Below are 17,226 nucleotides of genomic sequence, written 5' to 3'. Positions count from 1 at the left end.
TCAGGAACATACAAATGTAAAGTTGTAAGAAAAACTGGACAACCACCAGAGCCCTTTAGCACCATCATCATGACTGTTCAACATTCTGGTGATAGTGAGTTTGTTTGCTTGGATCTGTTTCCTCACGTTAGTTTCTGCTCTGCAGGCTCCGCAGGGATGGAAGGAAAAACAAGGAACACGGCTGAGAGGACCAAGAACATGGCTTCAGGATTGGGGCTACTCCTACTGGCTGCTTGTTGTCTTTGTTTTTCATAACTCTTTTCTTTCTTAAAGGCTTCCACCGATAAATCAACGTTTATTAATAGAGCACATTTTATTCTTGAAGGCAACATGAGTTGCTATACATTAGACAAAAACAGGGGAAATGGAAAATAAAACAGCAAAACAAAGAAATGATGAGCAGAACAAGGTGAAGCGTGTGAACAGAGAGAAAGAGGTGTCACCGGTTTGCAGGTTCTGATGGTGAGAAAACAGGAAGCTTTTAAAAACATAGAAAAACCTCCAGCTGATCCAGTAGAGTAGACTAGAAATAACCTTTATTGTCCCTCAGTTCAGCTCCATCAGCAGCAAAGGCCAAATGGAAGCTTGCAGATTTACACAAAGGTTAAAAATATAAGAACAGACTGAACAGATTTACTATATAAGAAAAACTGCTGTACTCTTATTGACTATACCATCCTCAGATCAGATTCAAAGAATGTGCAACAGAGTAGGATGTACAAACTGTGATTGTATATTTGTGCATAAAAAAACGGACTATTTCCAAGAATATGAAAAAACTGCAAATAACCGCAGGGATAAAAACACTCATTTCTCCGTAATCATCATCACCCCCCTGGCTGATATAGACATTCCTCTAATTAAAGACAAAGCCCTCAAAGACCAAGCACCTTCCTCCCTATAAGCCTTGCTGCTCTGGAGCTCAGGAGAACATGTTGCTCTCAGTTCACGCGTCATTTCCAGAACTTCCACCAGAAGAGGAAGGGAGGCAAAGCTTTTCATTTTCAGGCCCATCTGCTCTGTAATCATCTTCCTCTCTCGGTATGAACTTTACTTTGGATTCGTTGTCTTTGTATATTTTATTCTGTGGCGTACATTTTAAAAACAAGCTTCTTTGCTTTATGGACATTGAGGTTTTTTTATTGCATTATTTCTTGAACTTTCATATTTGTATCTATTTCAATGCTCTGTAAACTGATACTTTTTCATATAAACATGTTTTCCTTATTTAGAGCTACACGAAAAATAAACCCTAAATGGAATGGGAATGCTGAAAAATAAAAGGTCAGACACATTTTAGGAGTGAACAGATGTGATAATAACTCTTCATTTCGTAATTTATGTTTTATCTGCCATTTTGGTGGGGGTGGTGCTCTAGCGCCCCCTATTGATATGCCGCCACTGTTGCAGAGCTTGAAACGGAAAATCACAGAATTGAAGATGTTCATAATTGTTTTCCTAAAGGAAAGAGTTCTGATCAGAGATAACATTGGCTTGTAAAACGGTGAAAGCCTTTATCTCACAGTCAGCTTTTTACTACATGCATGTTTTCATTTAGTTTTTATTATTCTGTTTGATTTTAGTAGTGATTTTGTATGTTGGTCCAACACGCTACTGGAAGTAAGTCTGTAAGCTCTGATCTGGAGCCCTTAGTGGCCTCCTTACCACTCACCTCAGCTGCTCAGAGGAGCAGCGCTCTGATTAGAGTGTATGGGGGTTAGATGAGGCATGAAATGTTGTGATATGAACTGGTTAAATAGGACATAAAACACCCACCAAGGCCCGTTTTGACAGCTGTGATAATAAGTTCATCACTGGGAAGGTAGAGTGAAGGTTAGAAATGAAGGATACTAGAGATGACGATTATCAGATTGGCTGATCAGCATGAACTTAATTAGGTGCTGTCAACAGAATGGAACCACATTGGCCTGGAATCTCTCCTCATACATATGATGAATGTAATCAGGGGGAAGTTGTGTCTTCATAGGTGTAGATTGGTGCAAAAACCTGCAGGCTCAGTCCTGATGAGGGAGCCATCTTTAATGAAAGCAGCTGGGAGGTTGGAGGAAGTCTTTGTTTGACAGCTCAGAGTGACGTCATCTCCCTCCATCACAGGGAGGACAGGACTCTGCAGGATCACTGATCCACCTCAACACAGAGACAAACTACAGCATTTCATCCATTTCCACACAGCTTCATCAACACTAACTCCACAGTCTGATCTTACCAGAGACAGTGAGGTTGATGCTGCTGCTGGCTGCTCCCTCTCTGGACTCACACCAGTACACTCCAGTATTGTGTTCTCTGATGCTGCTGGTTTTGCAAGTAGAACCCTCGTTTCTCCACCATCCATCTCCACACTGAGTCCTGGTTCCTCTGGTTCTGTTTCTCCTCACAGTCCATCCAGCAGAGATGTTGTCCTCCTCACAGCTCAGAGACACAGAGTCTCCTTTAAAGAACTGAGATCTGCTGGGACTCACAGTCAGACCAGCTGGGAGGAAGAAACCAGGTTAAATAGTTTCTAATTCCTGCAGGACAGTCTCTGTGGAGTCAGTCAGACTGAAACAGTGACAGAAGAAGTTTCTAACCTTGGTTTGTTGAGCAGCTCAGCAGAGAGATCAGAGCTGCAGAGAAATGACTCTCAGGTCAGTTTGAAGTTTGTCCTTCATGAAGAGAGCAGAATAAATGAGTTGTGTTCACTGCTCAAAAAAATAAACGGTTTCAAATAAATTTCAGTAAACGTGAATCAGAAATGTTTCGATATCCCTGTTCAAACACCAGGTATATGTGCAGAAATATAATAATACGCTGCTGAAAAAAATAAAGGAAACACTTAAACAACACAATATAACTCCAAGTAAATCAAACGTCTGTGAAATCAAACTGTTCACTTAGGAAGCAACACTGATTAACAATCAATTTCACATCTTGTTGTTCAAATGAAAAAGACAACAGGGGGAAATCTTTGGCGATTAGCAAGACACTCAATAAAGGAGTGGTTCTGCAGGTGGGGACCACAGACCACTTCTCAGTACCGATGCTTTCTGGCTGATGTTTTGGTCACTTTTGAATGTTGGTGGTGCTTTCACACTCATGGTAGCATGAGACGGACTCTACAACCCACACAAGTGGCTCAGGTAGTGCAGCTCATCCAGGATGGCACATCAATGCAAGCTGTGGCAAGAAGGTTTGCTGTGTCTGTCAGCGTAGTGTCCAGAACCTGGAGGTGCTACCAGGAGACAGGCCAGTACACCAGGAGACGTGGAGGAGGCCGTAGGAGGGCAACAACCCAGCAGCAGGACCACTACCTCCACCTTTGTGCAAGGAGGAACAGGAGGAGCACTGCCAGAGCCCTGCTAAATGACCTCCAACAGGTCACAAATGTGCATATGTCTGCACAAACGGTTAGAAACAGACTCCATGAGGATGGTATGAGGGCCCGACGTCCACAAATGAGGGTTGTGCTCACAGCCCAACACCGTGCAGGACGCTTGGCATTTGCCAGAGAACACCAGGATTGGCAAATTTGCCACTGGTGCCCTGTGCTCTTCACAGATGAAAGCAGGTTCACACTGAGCACATGTGACAGATGTGACAGAGTTTGGAGACACCGTGGAGAACGATCTGCTGCCTGCAACATCCTTCAGCATGACTGGTTTGGCAGTGGGTCAGTAACGGTGTGGGGTGGCATTTCTTTGGAGGGTCGCAAGGCCCTCCATGTGCTCGCCAGAGGTAACCTGACTGTCATTAGTTACCGAGATGAGATTCTCAGACCCCTTGTGAGACCATATGCTGGTGTGGTTGGCCCTGGGTTCCTCCTAATGCAGGACAATGCTAGATCTCATGTGGCTGGAGTGTGTCAGCAGTTCCTGCAAGATGAAGACATTGAAGTTATGGACTGGCCCGCCTGTTCCCCAGACCTGAATCTGGTTGAGCACATCTGGGACATCATGTCTCGCTCCATCCACCAACGTCACGTTGCTCCACAGATTGTCCAGGAGTTGGTGGATGCTTTAGTCCAGGTCTGGGAGGAGATCCCTCAGGAGACCATCCTCCATCTCATCAGGAGCATGCCCAGGTGTTGTAGGGAGGTCAATACATTTAATTGCCTTTGATAATTTCTGTGGGATTTTGTTGTCAGCACATTCAACTTTGTACAGAACAAAGTATTCAACGAGAATATTTCATTCATTCAGAACTAGGATGTGTTATTTGAGTGTTCCCTTTATTTTTTTGAGCAGTGCACTTACAGATCAGCCACAGTAGAGATGTTTCCTCCATCCTGCTGCTTGGTGATCTGAGATCTGATCTGACGATCAGTTCATCTCCTCCTCCTCCTCAGTGTTCTGGTTTCCTCACTGCTCTGAGGAAACTATGCTGCGACATTACAAGGTTTGTTTTATGTCTTTGTCAAGACAAGCAGAGAAATAAAAAACACTTTGAAACGTGCATACCGCTGATCTGTGGTCAGAGAACAATAAGCTGTGATAGTCAGCCCGCTCAGCTCTGCAGGGTAGCTCTACAGAGCCCTCTTCAGGTCACAGAAGGTAACACAACAGACCTCAACCATACTTTTACAAATAAATAATATAAAATAATAAAAACGGACATTTACAAGTCAGATTTATGATTAAAATAATGTTTAGCTTTTCTAGCTGTTTTCACCTGAGACAGTCACACACCCAGCGATGCTGACGTCACATCTTAGGTCAACAAGTCGAGCAACTTGTCTCCTTCTGTGGGTGCAGCTTGTCACAAGACTTAAAATCTATTGGTCCGTTTCCTCAAGAACCAGTTTATCTCTCTCTCTCTCAGACACACACACACTCAGCTACTCACGCACACATCATGCTGTTTTCACTGCGCCACGGATAACCTAAACCCTCCTCTAAAACTCATCCATCAGGGCTGTGATGCTGAGAAAACGTATTAAAACAGATTATATTGATGTTTTTTTCAGTGAATGAACAATTAAAGTTTATTTACAGATAGGTGACTCGCTTAACTGAAGTGCTTAGGCTTGTAAAATGCCATTAAAGGTGTACACTGTAATTTGTTTATTTAATGAGTTAATTTGGGAAAAATTAAACTTTTCTTTTTTTTTTTTTTTTTTTGTAAACTTCAACTATTTTGGGTTTTATAACTGTTATGTTATTTTGAAGGTGAAATGCCTTTCAGTGACGTTTCCTCGGTTGTTCTTTGTAAGATGGTGGATTTTCAGAGCGGACATTGAAAGCAGCAGCAGCTCCTCCCTCTCTGCAGGTGTGCTCTACACCTCCAACAACTTTCTTGTCCGACTAGTTTAGGTAGGCGGAGATAAATCCTTGCGGAAATCAACTATTGTTTCTAACATTTTACGGAAAGATAAGTTTGGCGGAAATCAACTATTGTTTCTAACATTTTACGCGTCGTTTTCTGTAGATCTGAGCCGGTGTTGCGTTCGGGGCCGAGAAGCCACCTGTCTGACGTGTACCTGTGTGTGTGCGCAGGAAAAGGCTCCTCAGGATGGTGCGCCTCGCAGTTTTCCTACACCTGATGTTGACAGGATCCCAGCTGGCAGGAGCCTTAGTCTGTGAGTTCCCCCAGTTTCTGATCCGCTGCTGGTTTAATTGATGTGAACCATGAACCAGAAAATAAGCGTTTAATCAGAGAGGCAGCAGGGAGCTGGAAGCAGTGCTGCTCATAGTGGTCAGTGTGTGTAATTACACCAGCGCTTCATCACAGCATTGCGTTCAAACCTCCTTGTTAACCTATAATGAAATTATTCAAAAATATTTAGTTTTGATCATCTAATATCGCAACATTTATATTCTATACTTAATAAATGACATCCCTGATGGTTTCAAGGAGGTTTTACTGGCATAAAACATTTTTCTAAGATAAAATCTGACAAAAGTTCAGTTTATTCTTTTAGTTATAAAAGCAAAATAATTCAGTTATTTTACTGTGGAGCATTATTTGTGCAGTAAACAAACACTCGGTTCGCTGTCTTTAACAAAGTAAACAGAAAGGGTTCTGGTCAGAATATCATGTTCTACTATAAAAGGAATGACCCTGTTGGGAGTTATTTAAAAAGATTTTTATTCAGACCACCAACAAGGCATAAAGTTAATTAGAAGGCAGTTTATTGAATGTCCAAAATAAATGAAGCATTTTTTGTGATTTTGTGACCGATGCTTCCAGATCTCTCTCAGCTGCGTGATCATCTGGATCAGGAAGCTGCAGATACCCTGTCCTGCAGGCTGAATATATCATTGTCATGCAAAGTGGGAATTCCTGACTGTTGGAATATAATAGTTAGTAATGTTTGCGTTCCAAATTGTCCTTCAGGTGTTATATTTTAGATGCAAATGTTTGAACGTTATATTTGCAATATGTCCTGTGACACTAACACTGAGCACTACTTGACTTCCTGATGACTTTTTCATTTGTAAAAGATTAAAGCATTTACAGCAGTCTAAACTTCAACTTTAAGGAGAGGCAGAATTTTCTATACTGTTCCTGTTTCCTTATGTCTGCTTGTGCAGGTTGGTGACCCCCCTGTTGGACAGATTTCATGTCTGTGACCTCCCTGTTAGATCGATTTCATGTCTGTGACCTCCCTGTTAGACCGATTTCATGCTGGTGACCTCCCTTTTAGACCGATTTCATGTCTGTGACCTCCCTGTTAGATCGATTTCATGTCTGTGACCTCCCTGTTAGACAGATTTCATGCTGGTGACCTCCCTGTTAGATCGATTTCCTGTCTGTGACCTCCCTGTTAGACTGATTTTATGTCTGTGACCTCCATGTTAGACCGATTACATGCTGGTGACCTCCCTGTTAGATCGATTTCCTGTCTGTGACCTCCCTGTTAGACCGATTTTATGTCTGTGACCTCCCTGTTAGACCGATTTCATGCTGGTGACCTCACTGTTAGACAGATTTCATGTCGGTGACCTCCCCGTTAGACCGATTTCATGTTGGGGACCTCCCAGTTAGACAGATTTCACGCTGGTGAGCTCCCTGTTAGACCGATGTCATGGTGGTGACCTCCCTGTTAGACAGATTTCATGCTGGTGACCTCCCAGTTAGACAGATTTCATGCTGGTGACCTCCATGTTAGACCGATTTCATGCTGGTGACCTCCCTGTTAGACCGATTTCATGTCTGTGACCATCCTGTTAGACCGATTTCATGCTGGTGACCTCCCTGTTAGATCAATTTCATGTCTGTGACCTCCCTGTAAGACAGATTTCATGCTGGTGACCTCCCTGTTAGACCGATTTCATGCTGGTGACCTCACTGTTAGACAGATTTCATGTCTGTGACTTCCCTGTTAGACCGATTTCATGTCTGTGACCTCCCTGTTACCGATTTCATGTCTGTGACCTCCCTGTTAGATCGATTTAATGTCTGTGACCTCCCTGTAAGACAGATTTCATGTCTGTGTCCTCCCTGTTAGACCGATTTCATGCTGGTGACCTCGCTGTTAGATCGATTTCATGCTGGTGACCTCCCAGTTAGACAGATTTCATGCTGGTTACCTCCCTGTTAGACAGATTTCATGCTGGTGAACTCCCTGTTAGACCGATTTCATGTCTGTGACCTCCCTGTTAGATCGATTTCATGTCTGTGACCTCCCTGTTAGAAAGATTTTATGCTGGTGAACTCCCTGTTAGACCGATTTCATGTCGGTGATATCCCCGTTAGACCGATTTCATGTCGGGGACCTCCCAGTTAGACAGATTTCACACTGGTGACCTCCCTGTTAGACCGATGTCATGGTGGTGACCTCCCTGTTAGACAGATTTCATGCTGGTGACCTCCCAGTTAGACAGATTTCATGCTGGTGACCTCCCTGTTAGACCGATTTCATGTCTGTGACCTCCCTGTTAGATCGATTTCATGTCTGTGACCTCCCTGTTAGAAATATTTTATGCTGGTGACTTCCCTGTTAGACAAATTGCATGCTGGTGACCTCCATGTTAGACCGATTTCATGCTAGTGACCTTCCTGTTAGACAAATTTCATGCTGGTGACCTCCCTGTTAGACAAATTTAATGTCTGTGACCTCCCTGTTAGACCGATTTCATGCTGGTGACCTCCCTGTTAGACAGATTTCATGCTGGTGACCTCACCGTTAGACCGATTTCATGCTGGTGACCTCCCTGTTAGACCGATTTCATGTCTGCGACCTCCCTGTTAGACCGATTTCATGCTGGTGACCTCCCTCTTAGACCGATTTCATGCTGGTGACCTCCCTGTTAGACAGAATTCATGCTGGTGACCTCCCTGTTAGAAAGATGTCATGCTGGTGACCTCCCAGTTAGACCGATTTCATGTCTGTGACCTCCCTGTTAGATCGATTTTATGTCTGTGACCTCCCTGTTAGACAGATTTCATGCTGGTGACTTCCCTGTTAGACAAATTGCATGCTGGTGACCTCCCTGTTAGACCGATTTCATGTCTGTGACCTCCCTGTTAGACCGATTTCATGCTGGTGACCTCCCTGTTAGACCGATTTCATGTCTGTGACCTCCCTGTAAGACAGATTTCATGCTGATGACCTCCCAGTTAGACCGATTTCATGCTGGTGACCTCCCTGTTAGATCGATTTTATGCTGGTGACCTCCCTGTTAGATCGATTTCATGCAGGTGACCTCCCTGTTAGACAGATTTCATGTCTGTGACCTCCCTGTTAGACCGATTTCATGCTGGTGACCTCCCCGTTAGACAGATTTCATTTTTTTTCTCCAGGAAATCTACTCTGGCCCTGAAACAAACTCATCCACGTAGTTGCTGTTCTCGTCCAGCTGGTGTTCAGCCTTTTCCACCACAGCTCTATGTTTCTTTAGGTAAATTCCTCAGCAGACGGTTCAAATACCGGACAAGGTTTCTGAGTTGTTTTTACTTCCGGCTGCATTCCTTCACCTTGAAAGACGTTTCAGAGCAGCCATGTCTGTTAATGTGGATCTGTTGGACCATGTTTTGCTGAATATTGGGCCATTTGCACATTGCTGGATGCCACCAGGCCTTCCGGCGTTTTTGGCCATTTTGTATCCCAGTATAGTCCGCTACTACAAATCCCAGCGGCCACTGCGGCTGAAATGACAGGGCGTCCCAAGTCTGATGTCACAGGACATATAGGAAGGTGGCTCCTTTAAGGAGGTACTTTCCAGCTGAAACCGAGACGCGGTTATCACGCAACTGGAGCATCAATTCTGGAGAAGAAATCCCACGTGGGCTTTCATTCATTTTCCCCGTTGGCCAACGTAAAAGAAAAATTCATGAAAGAAGTTTCTGGAATAGGAAGGCTAGAGATTTCACTTTACTGATCGAAAAAGTGAGTTTAACACGTAACAGAAGAAAAAACCCTCACAGAGGTTTCAAGGAGACGGATTGCCACCCTTGTTTTTGTTCCAGTCGACTACTGACGGTCAGATCATTTTTTTCCCCTTTCGCCAAGGAGGCGAGGCCAGAGGACGAAGATTGACCGCTCTTCTTGGAGTTTAACTGCGGACACGCAGTTAAAAGCTGAAATAACAGCAAATAATGCAAAATTGGAGAGTAGTGTGAGAATGTAGCGAAGAGGGTGAAAGTGGTCGTTATGTCCTCCAGCAGCCTAAGCCTATAGCAGCATAACTAAACAGAATGTTTCAGTTCAGATTATTTAGTTAAACGGCGCTTATTTTCAACAATGTCGTCTCAAGGCACCCCACAAAGGGTCCCACTGATGGTCATTGTTATACTAAAAACCACAAGGATTGGGATACCTCTCTCTGTCAGACTGATTATAACCACTGGAAAAGAGAAGGGGTCATACAGGTAGCAGAAATGGAGGGTGTGTTTGCACCTCAACCATAACTGAGCCGGTTTAGGCTAAACCTGACTCCCCCTTAATCCCAACAGTTCTTTGCAAAAGTTTGCATGTACTGTGAACACTGAGATCAAAAATGGTGTGGCATGCATTAGTGTTCACTTCCCTCCGAGTGAATACCCTGCGGAACCACATTTCATTGCAGTCTGTCTGCACCTCTTTGTTTTGTTTTTTTATCTGAATTGCACATCTGCAATCTGGAACTTTAGCCATTTTTAGTGAAGCCGGTTCAGGCTCTCTCAGGTTGGATAGAGAGCAACCATAAGCAGGATGAATTTCAGCATAAAGGGAATAATTATTGAAATAAAGGTTTCATACAGGTATAGTAAAGCAAATGGACTTCGTCAGTAGACTTTTCTTCTACCACCTGTTGTTGGACAAAGCTAGGTTTCACCTGCTGCTCCATCTACTGGTTTGAATGAGAACTGCAGTGAATGCTGCATGCTTCCACCAGGGGTATGACAGCCAGAGGGATGTTCTTCACATCTCAATGTTTTGTAAACGTCTGGCAGGAAGATATAAACCATGAATCTGCTTTGATCTAAACCATTCCATTGTATCTCAGGCAGTATGTTCAGGGTGGTTGACCTGCTGGAACGTGAACCTCCCCCCCCAGTCTCAGATCTTCTGCAGTCTCTAACAGGTTTTCTTCCCTGGATTGTCTGGGATTTAGCTCCATCCATCTCCCAATCAACTTTGACCGGCCTCCTTGTTCCTAACGTAGAAAAATATGCTCACAGCATAATGCTGCCAGCACCATGTTTCACCATGTGGACGCCATATTCAGTGTCTTGTGCAGTATTGTTTAACACTTTAGGGGAAATTTGCTGGGACGTCCACTCCTGGAGACTGAAGACTAACTCAAATGTTTTCCACTTCTGAACAAACCTCCTCTCAGTAGAATGAAAACAGTTATTCCTCTTTACTAATGATAACTCTTTAGTCAGAATTACATGACTTTGCTGTATTTGTCACTGATCACTCAAAATATATTTGTTTTTCTTTCGTCTGTCTCTTCAGTTGAGATCCACATCAAAGTCCTGCAAGGACGGACCGTCACTCTGCCATGCCGAGCTCCCAACAGGGTAGACCCGATTAAATACTTGGAGTGGAGCAGAACGGACCAGAAAATGGCGTATATCTTCTTCTATCGAGATCAACATGTTTATTCAGACTTCCAGGATCGGGATTTTAAGGACCGAGTGGATCTTCTGGATAAAGAGATGAAGGAGGGAGAAGTTTCCATGCTTCTCAAGAACGCCACGACTGCCGACACCGGAGTGTATGAGTGTCGGGTCGTCCAGGCGGTGACAATCCGTCAGAAGAGAGCCGTTATGACCTTTGAGCCCAACATGATCATCAAGCTGCGAGTTGTTGAAGAAGGTGAGTTTGTCTAGATGTTGGTGGGAGAGTGGAACATCTCTGATCTGGTGCTTGTGTTTTAGAAAGACATCATTGATAATCAGAGTGGAGTAGATGTTTAGATGTTTCTTCTGTCTCTGACAGCTGATAATCACACCTGATTCTGATCCGCAGATAAAATCCATGAAGCCGATGACTACACCTGGGACAACCCAAGAAGAAACCAGGATGAAGAAGATGAAGACAAAGACATTCAACAGTATATTGCCTTGTTACTCCCAGTTGCTGTCGTGATGATTCCTCTGCTGGCTTTAATCACATGCAAGTTCGTTAGATCTTTTCTGATGAGCTACAAGCCTGTCTCTAAGTGATCTATAATGATGAAGAACCTGGAGAAACTGCTAGCTGAGAAGCTTACTGATGTCTGAGGAGTGGAAGGTCTTTGATGGTGTCCTGGAGGTCAAGCTGCTCTGTAGGGTTCCTTGTTTCTTTTACTTGATTTTAACAATATTAGATGCAGTGAAATGTGTTGCTTTCAGGGGTAAACAGGGTACATCAGAACCAGCTCTATCCCCATCCTTCAAGGTGTTTCTCAGTTTTTTTTAAAATTTGTTTTACTTTGTTATGGGAATGGGAACAGACGTCACACCGCTTTGCATTCTTGGACTGTCTTGGTCTTACTGTCAGCTCTGCTACATAGACATCTGTAGGCAGCGGTCAGAAAGAGGGACAAAGGGACAGGAAAACATTTCTGCCACCTAACCAACACTGCCCTTCTGTTATTGCTGGGATCCTCACTTCAGCACACTCCAGTTGTAGCTAGTCTGACCCTCAACATGGTATTGAGCTGCAGCATGATGTGATCCCATTCCCTATTGGCGGTATTCCTCAGGGTTCTTTGTGTGGTCCCCTGCTGTTTACCTTAGATTTTCCTTCTTTGGGTAATAAATGAAGCAAGTAATACGCAAACAATTTCAGGTTTGCTTTTTTACTTGTATTTTAACATTGCTGTGCTGATGGTATTCAACCATATATGTCTTTTAAGTCTGATCAGAATCAGCTTCATTGATCAAGATTGTGTGCACAAACCAGAAATATGATGTTGGTTTCACACACTTACAACATCCAGACATTATTGTTAGATTAAGTTCACAAAAATCTTTTTGTTTTCGTGGTTAAAGTAAGTTGAACCAAAATCTTTTTCTCATGTTTACAGAAGTCCTAAAAGTTTTATTTTTATTGTATATGTTACCCAATCACCTGTTTTCTAAGATAGACAAATTTCTATTTATTACCAAAAACAATTCTGAAATAAAATATGTGAAATTTTCATTTTTTTTATTTATACAAGATCATTTTTATACTGAAAGGCAACCAAAAAAAGCCCCAAATCTGAACAAAATATGTTAGTCTGCATTTCCTAAAAAATTTGTTCATTTGTAAAAGAAAACCTTTCTTATAAACTTTTAAGAGCCAGTCGAGAAATCCTTTTTTTCAGTTTCTTCCAGTTTAATTTTTCTGTCTTGTTTTGGTATTTCTGCTTTCTGCCATAATACCAACCTTTTACTCGCTGCTGTCTTATTGTAATGAGTTATATGATTCAGAGCCATTTCCTTATTCTCCAAAATAAAATCCATTTGATGGTTGAAACTACATATAATGAATATAATGTTCTTGAAAGTTTTGCTCTTAAAGTTTTTACTTTATTTCATTATATCTGCAGTTACTGGGAAAGAAACAGTCTAAGGATAAATGCATTTCCTGCTTATTAAGAGAAAATGGTCAGAGTCCCCTTTTAAAAAGCCAAGAAATAAAACCTAACAGCAATATTTGGCACAATGACACAGATTAAATTATTTAAATGAAACAAATGCATGTCCATGACTTACACCCTTTGTGGCAAACAGCAGTAGTACTACAACAAAGATGAAAAAAATATCACCTTACTCAAAATACATAAAAGTACAATTATCTAAACTACAAACATTGTTTATTCATCTTTTCTTCTGTTTTTATTTAGTTCATTTTATTCTAAGTCATATTTACCGTATTTTGAACCTGAGACTTCAATTCCCAGAATCCAACTCGTTAACCGCCTACTTGACCTGTACAGGTGTCAGTGGTTTTATTTCAGTGCCTCTTGTGGCAGAAGGCAGTATTGCAGAAACAAACGTTTCTCTTTCCTTTTCAATACTTCTTCATATTCTGGTCTTTCTGTTTTCTATTGAAACTCATCTTGTTGTAATCTGTTTTTAAATCAGCTGTTTAAGCATGAATTAAACATTGTTTGCAGATATTGTTCATTATATCAGAAATGTTGCCTAAATCATCCTAAAGAAGGGAATTCTTGTCTCTGCTTTAACCCTTCGCTCTCTGACTCTCATTGTTTGAGCTGAGCTCCTCTGAAGCGGCAGCAATAAACTGGAGTCCGTCCTGGAGAACTCCACCTGCACTATAGTCTAGATTTCATACAGAGGTTCTCCATCAGGGACAAACTGAACGTTATTTTGTTTTGGGTTCAGACGGCTGAAAGTTTTACCTTGTTCTTTATGTTAATGAATGTGGTTACATTGCAGTGGGCTTTAGTGGCTCTCATTTCAGGTATTTCTGAACTTTTAAAGGGTTGTTCCTAAACTTTGTGAGTTTTTCCCTTCCTGGATTTATGAATTCGATCCTTAATTTGTTTGTGTCTTATTTATCTTGTTGGGTTTATAGTTAGGTTTTTTTCTTACTTGTTTTTATTGGTAAAAGCTTATTTACAGTTTTTTATGTGATCCTGTAAAAGACTTTCAAAATAAAAGCTTTTCTTGATTCCTTGATCCATCCTTGTTCAGTCGTGACCCTGATGTGTTTACTGTCAGCAGAAAGATGAACTAAAGGACATCTTTGTATATTTAATGGAACATAAGCAAATAAAACATATTGAGATGCCAATGTGTCAGCAGCCCCATACACAACAAACCATAATGTTCTGTTTATTGTTCTGACACATTTCTATGAGAACCAGCATCAACGTCTTCAGACATCTAACTTACAGAAGCTCGTCGGTCGAATCGGACCACATGGACCACTCCATGGACCACTGAAGACAGGACCAGCCCACGGCAGAACTGGAACATCTCACCAAGGAGATTTTGACGTTGATCCCTGACAACATTTACAGTGATTATAAGAGGAAAAATGCAACTTTGGAGGAATTTGAAACAAATCTTCGTTTTATTCTGGTTATGGTTACAGAACAGTTTTACAGCAGAGGTTTATCAATACTGTTAAGACATCAGGCAGAAAAGAGGAAAATAATCAGTTTACTTCAGAAGAGATGCTCTGTGGTGACATCATCGTAATCATCATCCAATCCATGAACAGCTAAAGTGGGTGAAGTCATCACCATAGAGACAGACAGGTCATTTCCTGCAGTCAGAGTGAGTTAGGAAAAATAAAACATGTTAAATGTATGAACACAGTCAGCTTAGGAAATGACTCAGTGTTACCTGTGGTTCTGTGTTTATGTAAGGACACCATGATGAGAGTGGAGATGCAGTACGGACAGAACACCACCAGGTGGCAGACCAGCCTGACCTGGAGGGAGGTAAAGGAAGGAGCTGGGGTCACAGAGGTGGGGGGAGCTGTGGTTGTAGGTTTTTCTATAGAGAAAATCTGATTAGTTCACTGTTGGAATAAAAAGATGTTGATCTCACAATGAAGCTGCTGACCTGAGACAGAGATCCAGCTGGATGGAGACTCTCCATGACCCCTGATGTTACACTTGTAGAGGCCTTCATCAGAGCTGGTCACATGGTGGAGGGTCATGTGACCTGCAGGCTCAGTCCTGATGAGGGAGCCATCTTTAATGAAATTAGCTGGGAGGTTGGAGGAAGTCTTTGTTTGACAGCTCAGAGTGACGTCATCTCCCTCCATCACAGGGAGGACAGGACTCTGCAGGATCACTGATCCACCTCAACACAGAGACAAACTACAGCATTTCATCCATTTCCACACAGCTTCATCAACACTAACTCCACAGTCTGATCTTACCAGAGACAGTGAGCTGGATGCTGCTGCTGGCTGCTCCCTCTCTGGACTCACACCAGTACACTCCAGTATCATGTTTGTAGAGGCTGCTGATGGTACAGGAAGAACCAGCTGGTTCTCCCCACCCATCTTTACACTCAGACTGACGTTTGGTTGTATTTCTCCTCACAGTCCATCCAGCAGAGATGTTGTCCTCCTCACAGCTCAGAGACACAGAGTCTCCTTTAAAGAACTGAGATCTGCTGGGACTCACAGTCAGACCAGCTGGGAGGAAGAAACCAGGTTAAATAGTTTCTAATGCCTGCAGGACAGTCTCTGTGGAGTCAGTCAGACTGAAACAGTGACAGAAGCAGTTTCTAACCTTGGTTTGTTGAGCAGCTCAGCAGAGAGATCAGAGCTGCAGAGAAATTACTCTCAGGTCAGTTTGAAGTTTGTCCTTCATGAAGAGAGCAGAATAAATGAGTCGTGTACTTACAGATCAGCCACAGTAGAGATCTTTCCTCCATCCTGCTGCTTGGTGATCTGAGATCAGTTCAGCTCCTCCTCCTCAGTGTTCTGGTTTCCTCTCTGCTCTCAGGAAACCTTCTCTGTGAAACATCTCCTGCTTTCTGCTTCAACCACTGATCTGAGGTCAGAGAATAAATAAACTGTGTGGCTTCACACTGTCAGTCCTCTGAACTTTGGTTTCCTCTCAGATTTAGCAAAGCTATTCTGAAGTAAAAGATGAGAGAATAGAAACAAGAAACAGACATTTTACTGCATTGAAGTTGGTTCCTGTTCCAGCAGCTGCTGGGTTTCTTAGTTGGCTTCTGGCTGTAATTCAGATGAAGATGTTTCCTTCAACAGAAACAAACCCTGATGATGTTTAGTTTCCATGTGATGCTCAGTTTGCGGGTTTGTCACCTCTATTCTTGTATGTGAGTGTTTCCTGGTTTGTGCTGCAAGGGGAAACCAGCTGGTTCTACCTGTAACATCAGCAGCTTGTACCCATCAGACACTGGAGTGTACTGGTGTGAGTCCAGAGAGGGAGCAGCCAGCAGCAGCATCCAGCTCACTGTCTCTGGTAAGATCAGACTGTGGAGTTAGTGTTGATGAAGCTGTGTGGAAATGGATGAAATGCTGTAGTTTGTCTCTGTGTTGAGGTGGATCAGTGATCCTGCAGAGTCCTGTCCTCCCTGTGATGGAGGGAGATGACGTCACTCTGAGCTGTCAAACAAAGACTCCCTCCAACCTCCCAGCTGCTTTCATTAAAGATGGCTCCCTCATCAGGACTGAGCCTGCAGGTCACATGACCCTCCACCATGTGACCAGCTCTGATGAAGGCCTCTACAAGTGTAACATCAGTGGTGATGGAGAGTCTCCATCCAGCTGGATCTCTGTCTCAGGTCAGCAGCTTCACCTTAGTTGAATATATATAAGGACACGTGAGTCGCCCCACCTTTGCTATTTCTTCAGCTGGAAACCAAGACGTGGTTACCACGCAACAGAGGCGTATCATTCTGGAGAAAAAATCACATGTGGGTTTTCATTAGTTCTCCTCTCTGGCCAAACTCATGAGAAGCTCAACGAGCTAACGGCTTGCAGGGATAGGAAGACCAGCAACCTTTACTTTAGCAATCGAAGGCGTGGATTTAACACGCAACCCAAGAAAAACCCACGGAGACTTTCCAAGGAGACAACATTTTCCTCTTTGTTTTTGTTCCAGTTGACTGCTGAGGGTCCGTGTGTTTCACTGAGCTCCAACTTTGGGGGTTTTCTGACGGCAGCCTGGTGGAGGCCACTCCCAAAGCTTCCCCCAGTACCATATTTTCTCTTGTTTTTGCCATAACTGCTGGTTTGACTTTCATACACAATCAATGTTGTTTTATCTTGTTTGGTTAGTTATTTTACCCCTTTTGTATAGAATTTTTTGCATGCTTGATTAGGTGAAGATTATTGAATCAGAATAGCGACGTTTATCAGGGCTGTTGATT

The 17,226-nt window shown here is 42.8% G+C and overlaps 3 protein-coding genes across 6 annotated transcripts; 1 reads left to right on the top strand and 2 right to left on the bottom strand.

The window, feature by feature from the left end:
- Positions 1-225: 225 nt before the first annotated feature.
- On the bottom strand, positions 226-5,592 carry LOC124881328 (Fc receptor-like protein 5). 2 transcript variants are annotated; one of them, XR_007041609.1, is made up of 5 exons: positions 5,474-5,592; positions 4,251-4,377; positions 2,589-2,663; positions 2,228-2,491; positions 226-2,148 (listed from the first exon to the last, which is right to left on the bottom strand). XR_007041609.1 is itself a non-coding variant. In XM_047386901.1 (5 exons), the coding sequence occupies exons 2-5, from the start codon at positions 4,279-4,281 to the stop codon at positions 1,982-1,984; spliced, it is 498 nt and encodes a 165-aa protein (XP_047242857.1). In that variant the 5' UTR covers positions 4,282-4,377; positions 5,474-5,592; the 3' UTR covers positions 227-1,981. The 2 variants fall into 2 exon arrangements, 1 of the variants encoding a protein (XP_047242857.1); XM_047386901.1 differs by having other exon boundaries at positions 227-2,148; positions 2,589-2,624.
- LOC124881324 lies at positions 5,196-14,040 on the top strand. Of its 2 annotated transcripts, XM_047386894.1 has the most exons (4): positions 5,196-5,306; positions 5,422-5,572; positions 10,880-11,242; positions 11,396-14,040. In XM_047386894.1, the coding sequence occupies exons 2-4, from the start codon at positions 5,506-5,508 to the stop codon at positions 11,590-11,592; spliced, it is 627 nt and encodes a 208-aa protein (XP_047242850.1). In that variant the 5' UTR covers positions 5,196-5,306; positions 5,422-5,505; the 3' UTR covers positions 11,593-14,040. The 2 variants fall into 2 exon arrangements, with proteins under 2 accessions (XP_047242850.1, XP_047242849.1); XM_047386893.1 differs by lacking the exon at positions 5,196-5,306 and having other exon boundaries at positions 5,316-5,572.
- Positions 14,041-14,256: 216 nt separating this feature from the next.
- On the bottom strand, positions 14,257-16,116 carry LOC124881318 (Fc receptor-like protein 5). Of its 2 annotated transcripts, XM_047386881.1 has the most exons (7): positions 15,729-16,116; positions 15,615-15,650; positions 15,257-15,517; positions 14,935-15,177; positions 14,713-14,865; positions 14,531-14,632; positions 14,257-14,368 (listed from the first exon to the last, which is right to left on the bottom strand). In XM_047386881.1, the coding sequence occupies exons 1-6, from the start codon at positions 15,757-15,759 to the stop codon at positions 14,532-14,534; spliced, it is 825 nt and encodes a 274-aa protein (XP_047242837.1). In that variant the 5' UTR covers positions 15,760-16,116; the 3' UTR covers positions 14,257-14,368; position 14,531. The 2 variants fall into 2 exon arrangements, with proteins under 2 accessions (XP_047242837.1, XP_047242836.1); XM_047386880.1 differs by lacking the exon at positions 14,257-14,368 and having other exon boundaries at positions 14,415-14,632; positions 15,729-16,115.
- Positions 16,117-17,226: the final 1,110 nt, after the last annotated feature.

This window comes from Girardinichthys multiradiatus, chromosome 14, assembly GCF_021462225.1.
Source record: "Girardinichthys multiradiatus isolate DD_20200921_A chromosome 14, DD_fGirMul_XY1, whole genome shotgun sequence".
Taxonomy (NCBI): domain Eukaryota; kingdom Metazoa; phylum Chordata; class Actinopteri; order Cyprinodontiformes; family Goodeidae; genus Girardinichthys; species Girardinichthys multiradiatus.
The sequence above is the reverse complement of the archived record's forward strand: the minus strand, read 5'-3'. Positions and strand labels throughout refer to the sequence as shown.

What these genes read in the sequence shown, in the direction of transcription:
- LOC124881328 (XM_047386901.1), bottom strand. Translation starts at nt 4,281, where the DNA reads ATGGAGGAAACATCTCTACTGTGGCTGATCT. An exon ending in ATCTCTACTGTGGCTGATCT is followed by an intron (nt 2,625 to 4,250) that starts GTAAGTGCACTG and finishes ATTTCTCTGCAG; the next exon opens with CTCTGATCTCTCTGCTGAGC. An exon ending in GAGCTGCTCAACAAACCAAG is followed by an intron (nt 2,492 to 2,588) that starts GTTAGAAACTTC and finishes TCTTCCTCCCAG; the next exon opens with CTGGTCTGACTGTGAGTCCC.
- LOC124881324 (XM_047386894.1), top strand. Translation starts at nt 5,506, where the DNA reads ATGGTGCGCCTCGCAGTTTTCCTACACCTGATGTTGACAGGATCCCAG. An exon ending in GCTGGCAGGAGCCTTAGTCT is followed by an intron (nt 5,573 to 10,879) that starts GTGAGTTCCCCC and finishes CTGTCTCTTCAG; the next exon opens with TTGAGATCCACATCAAAGTC. An exon ending in GCTGCGAGTTGTTGAAGAAG is followed by an intron (nt 11,243 to 11,395) that starts GTGAGTTTGTCT and finishes TCTGATCCGCAG; the next exon opens with ATAAAATCCATGAAGCCGAT.
- LOC124881318 (XM_047386881.1), bottom strand. Translation starts at nt 15,759, where the DNA reads ATGGAGGAAAGATCTCTACTGTGGCTGATCT. An exon ending in CAGCTGGATCTCTGTCTCAG is followed by an intron (nt 14,866 to 14,934) that starts GTCAGCAGCTTC and finishes TTTTCTCTATAG; the next exon opens with AAAAACCTACAACCACAGCT. An exon ending in ACATAAACACAGAACCACAG is followed by an intron (nt 14,633 to 14,712) that starts GTAACACTGAGT and finishes CTCTGACTGCAG; the next exon opens with GAAATGACCTGTCTGTCTCT.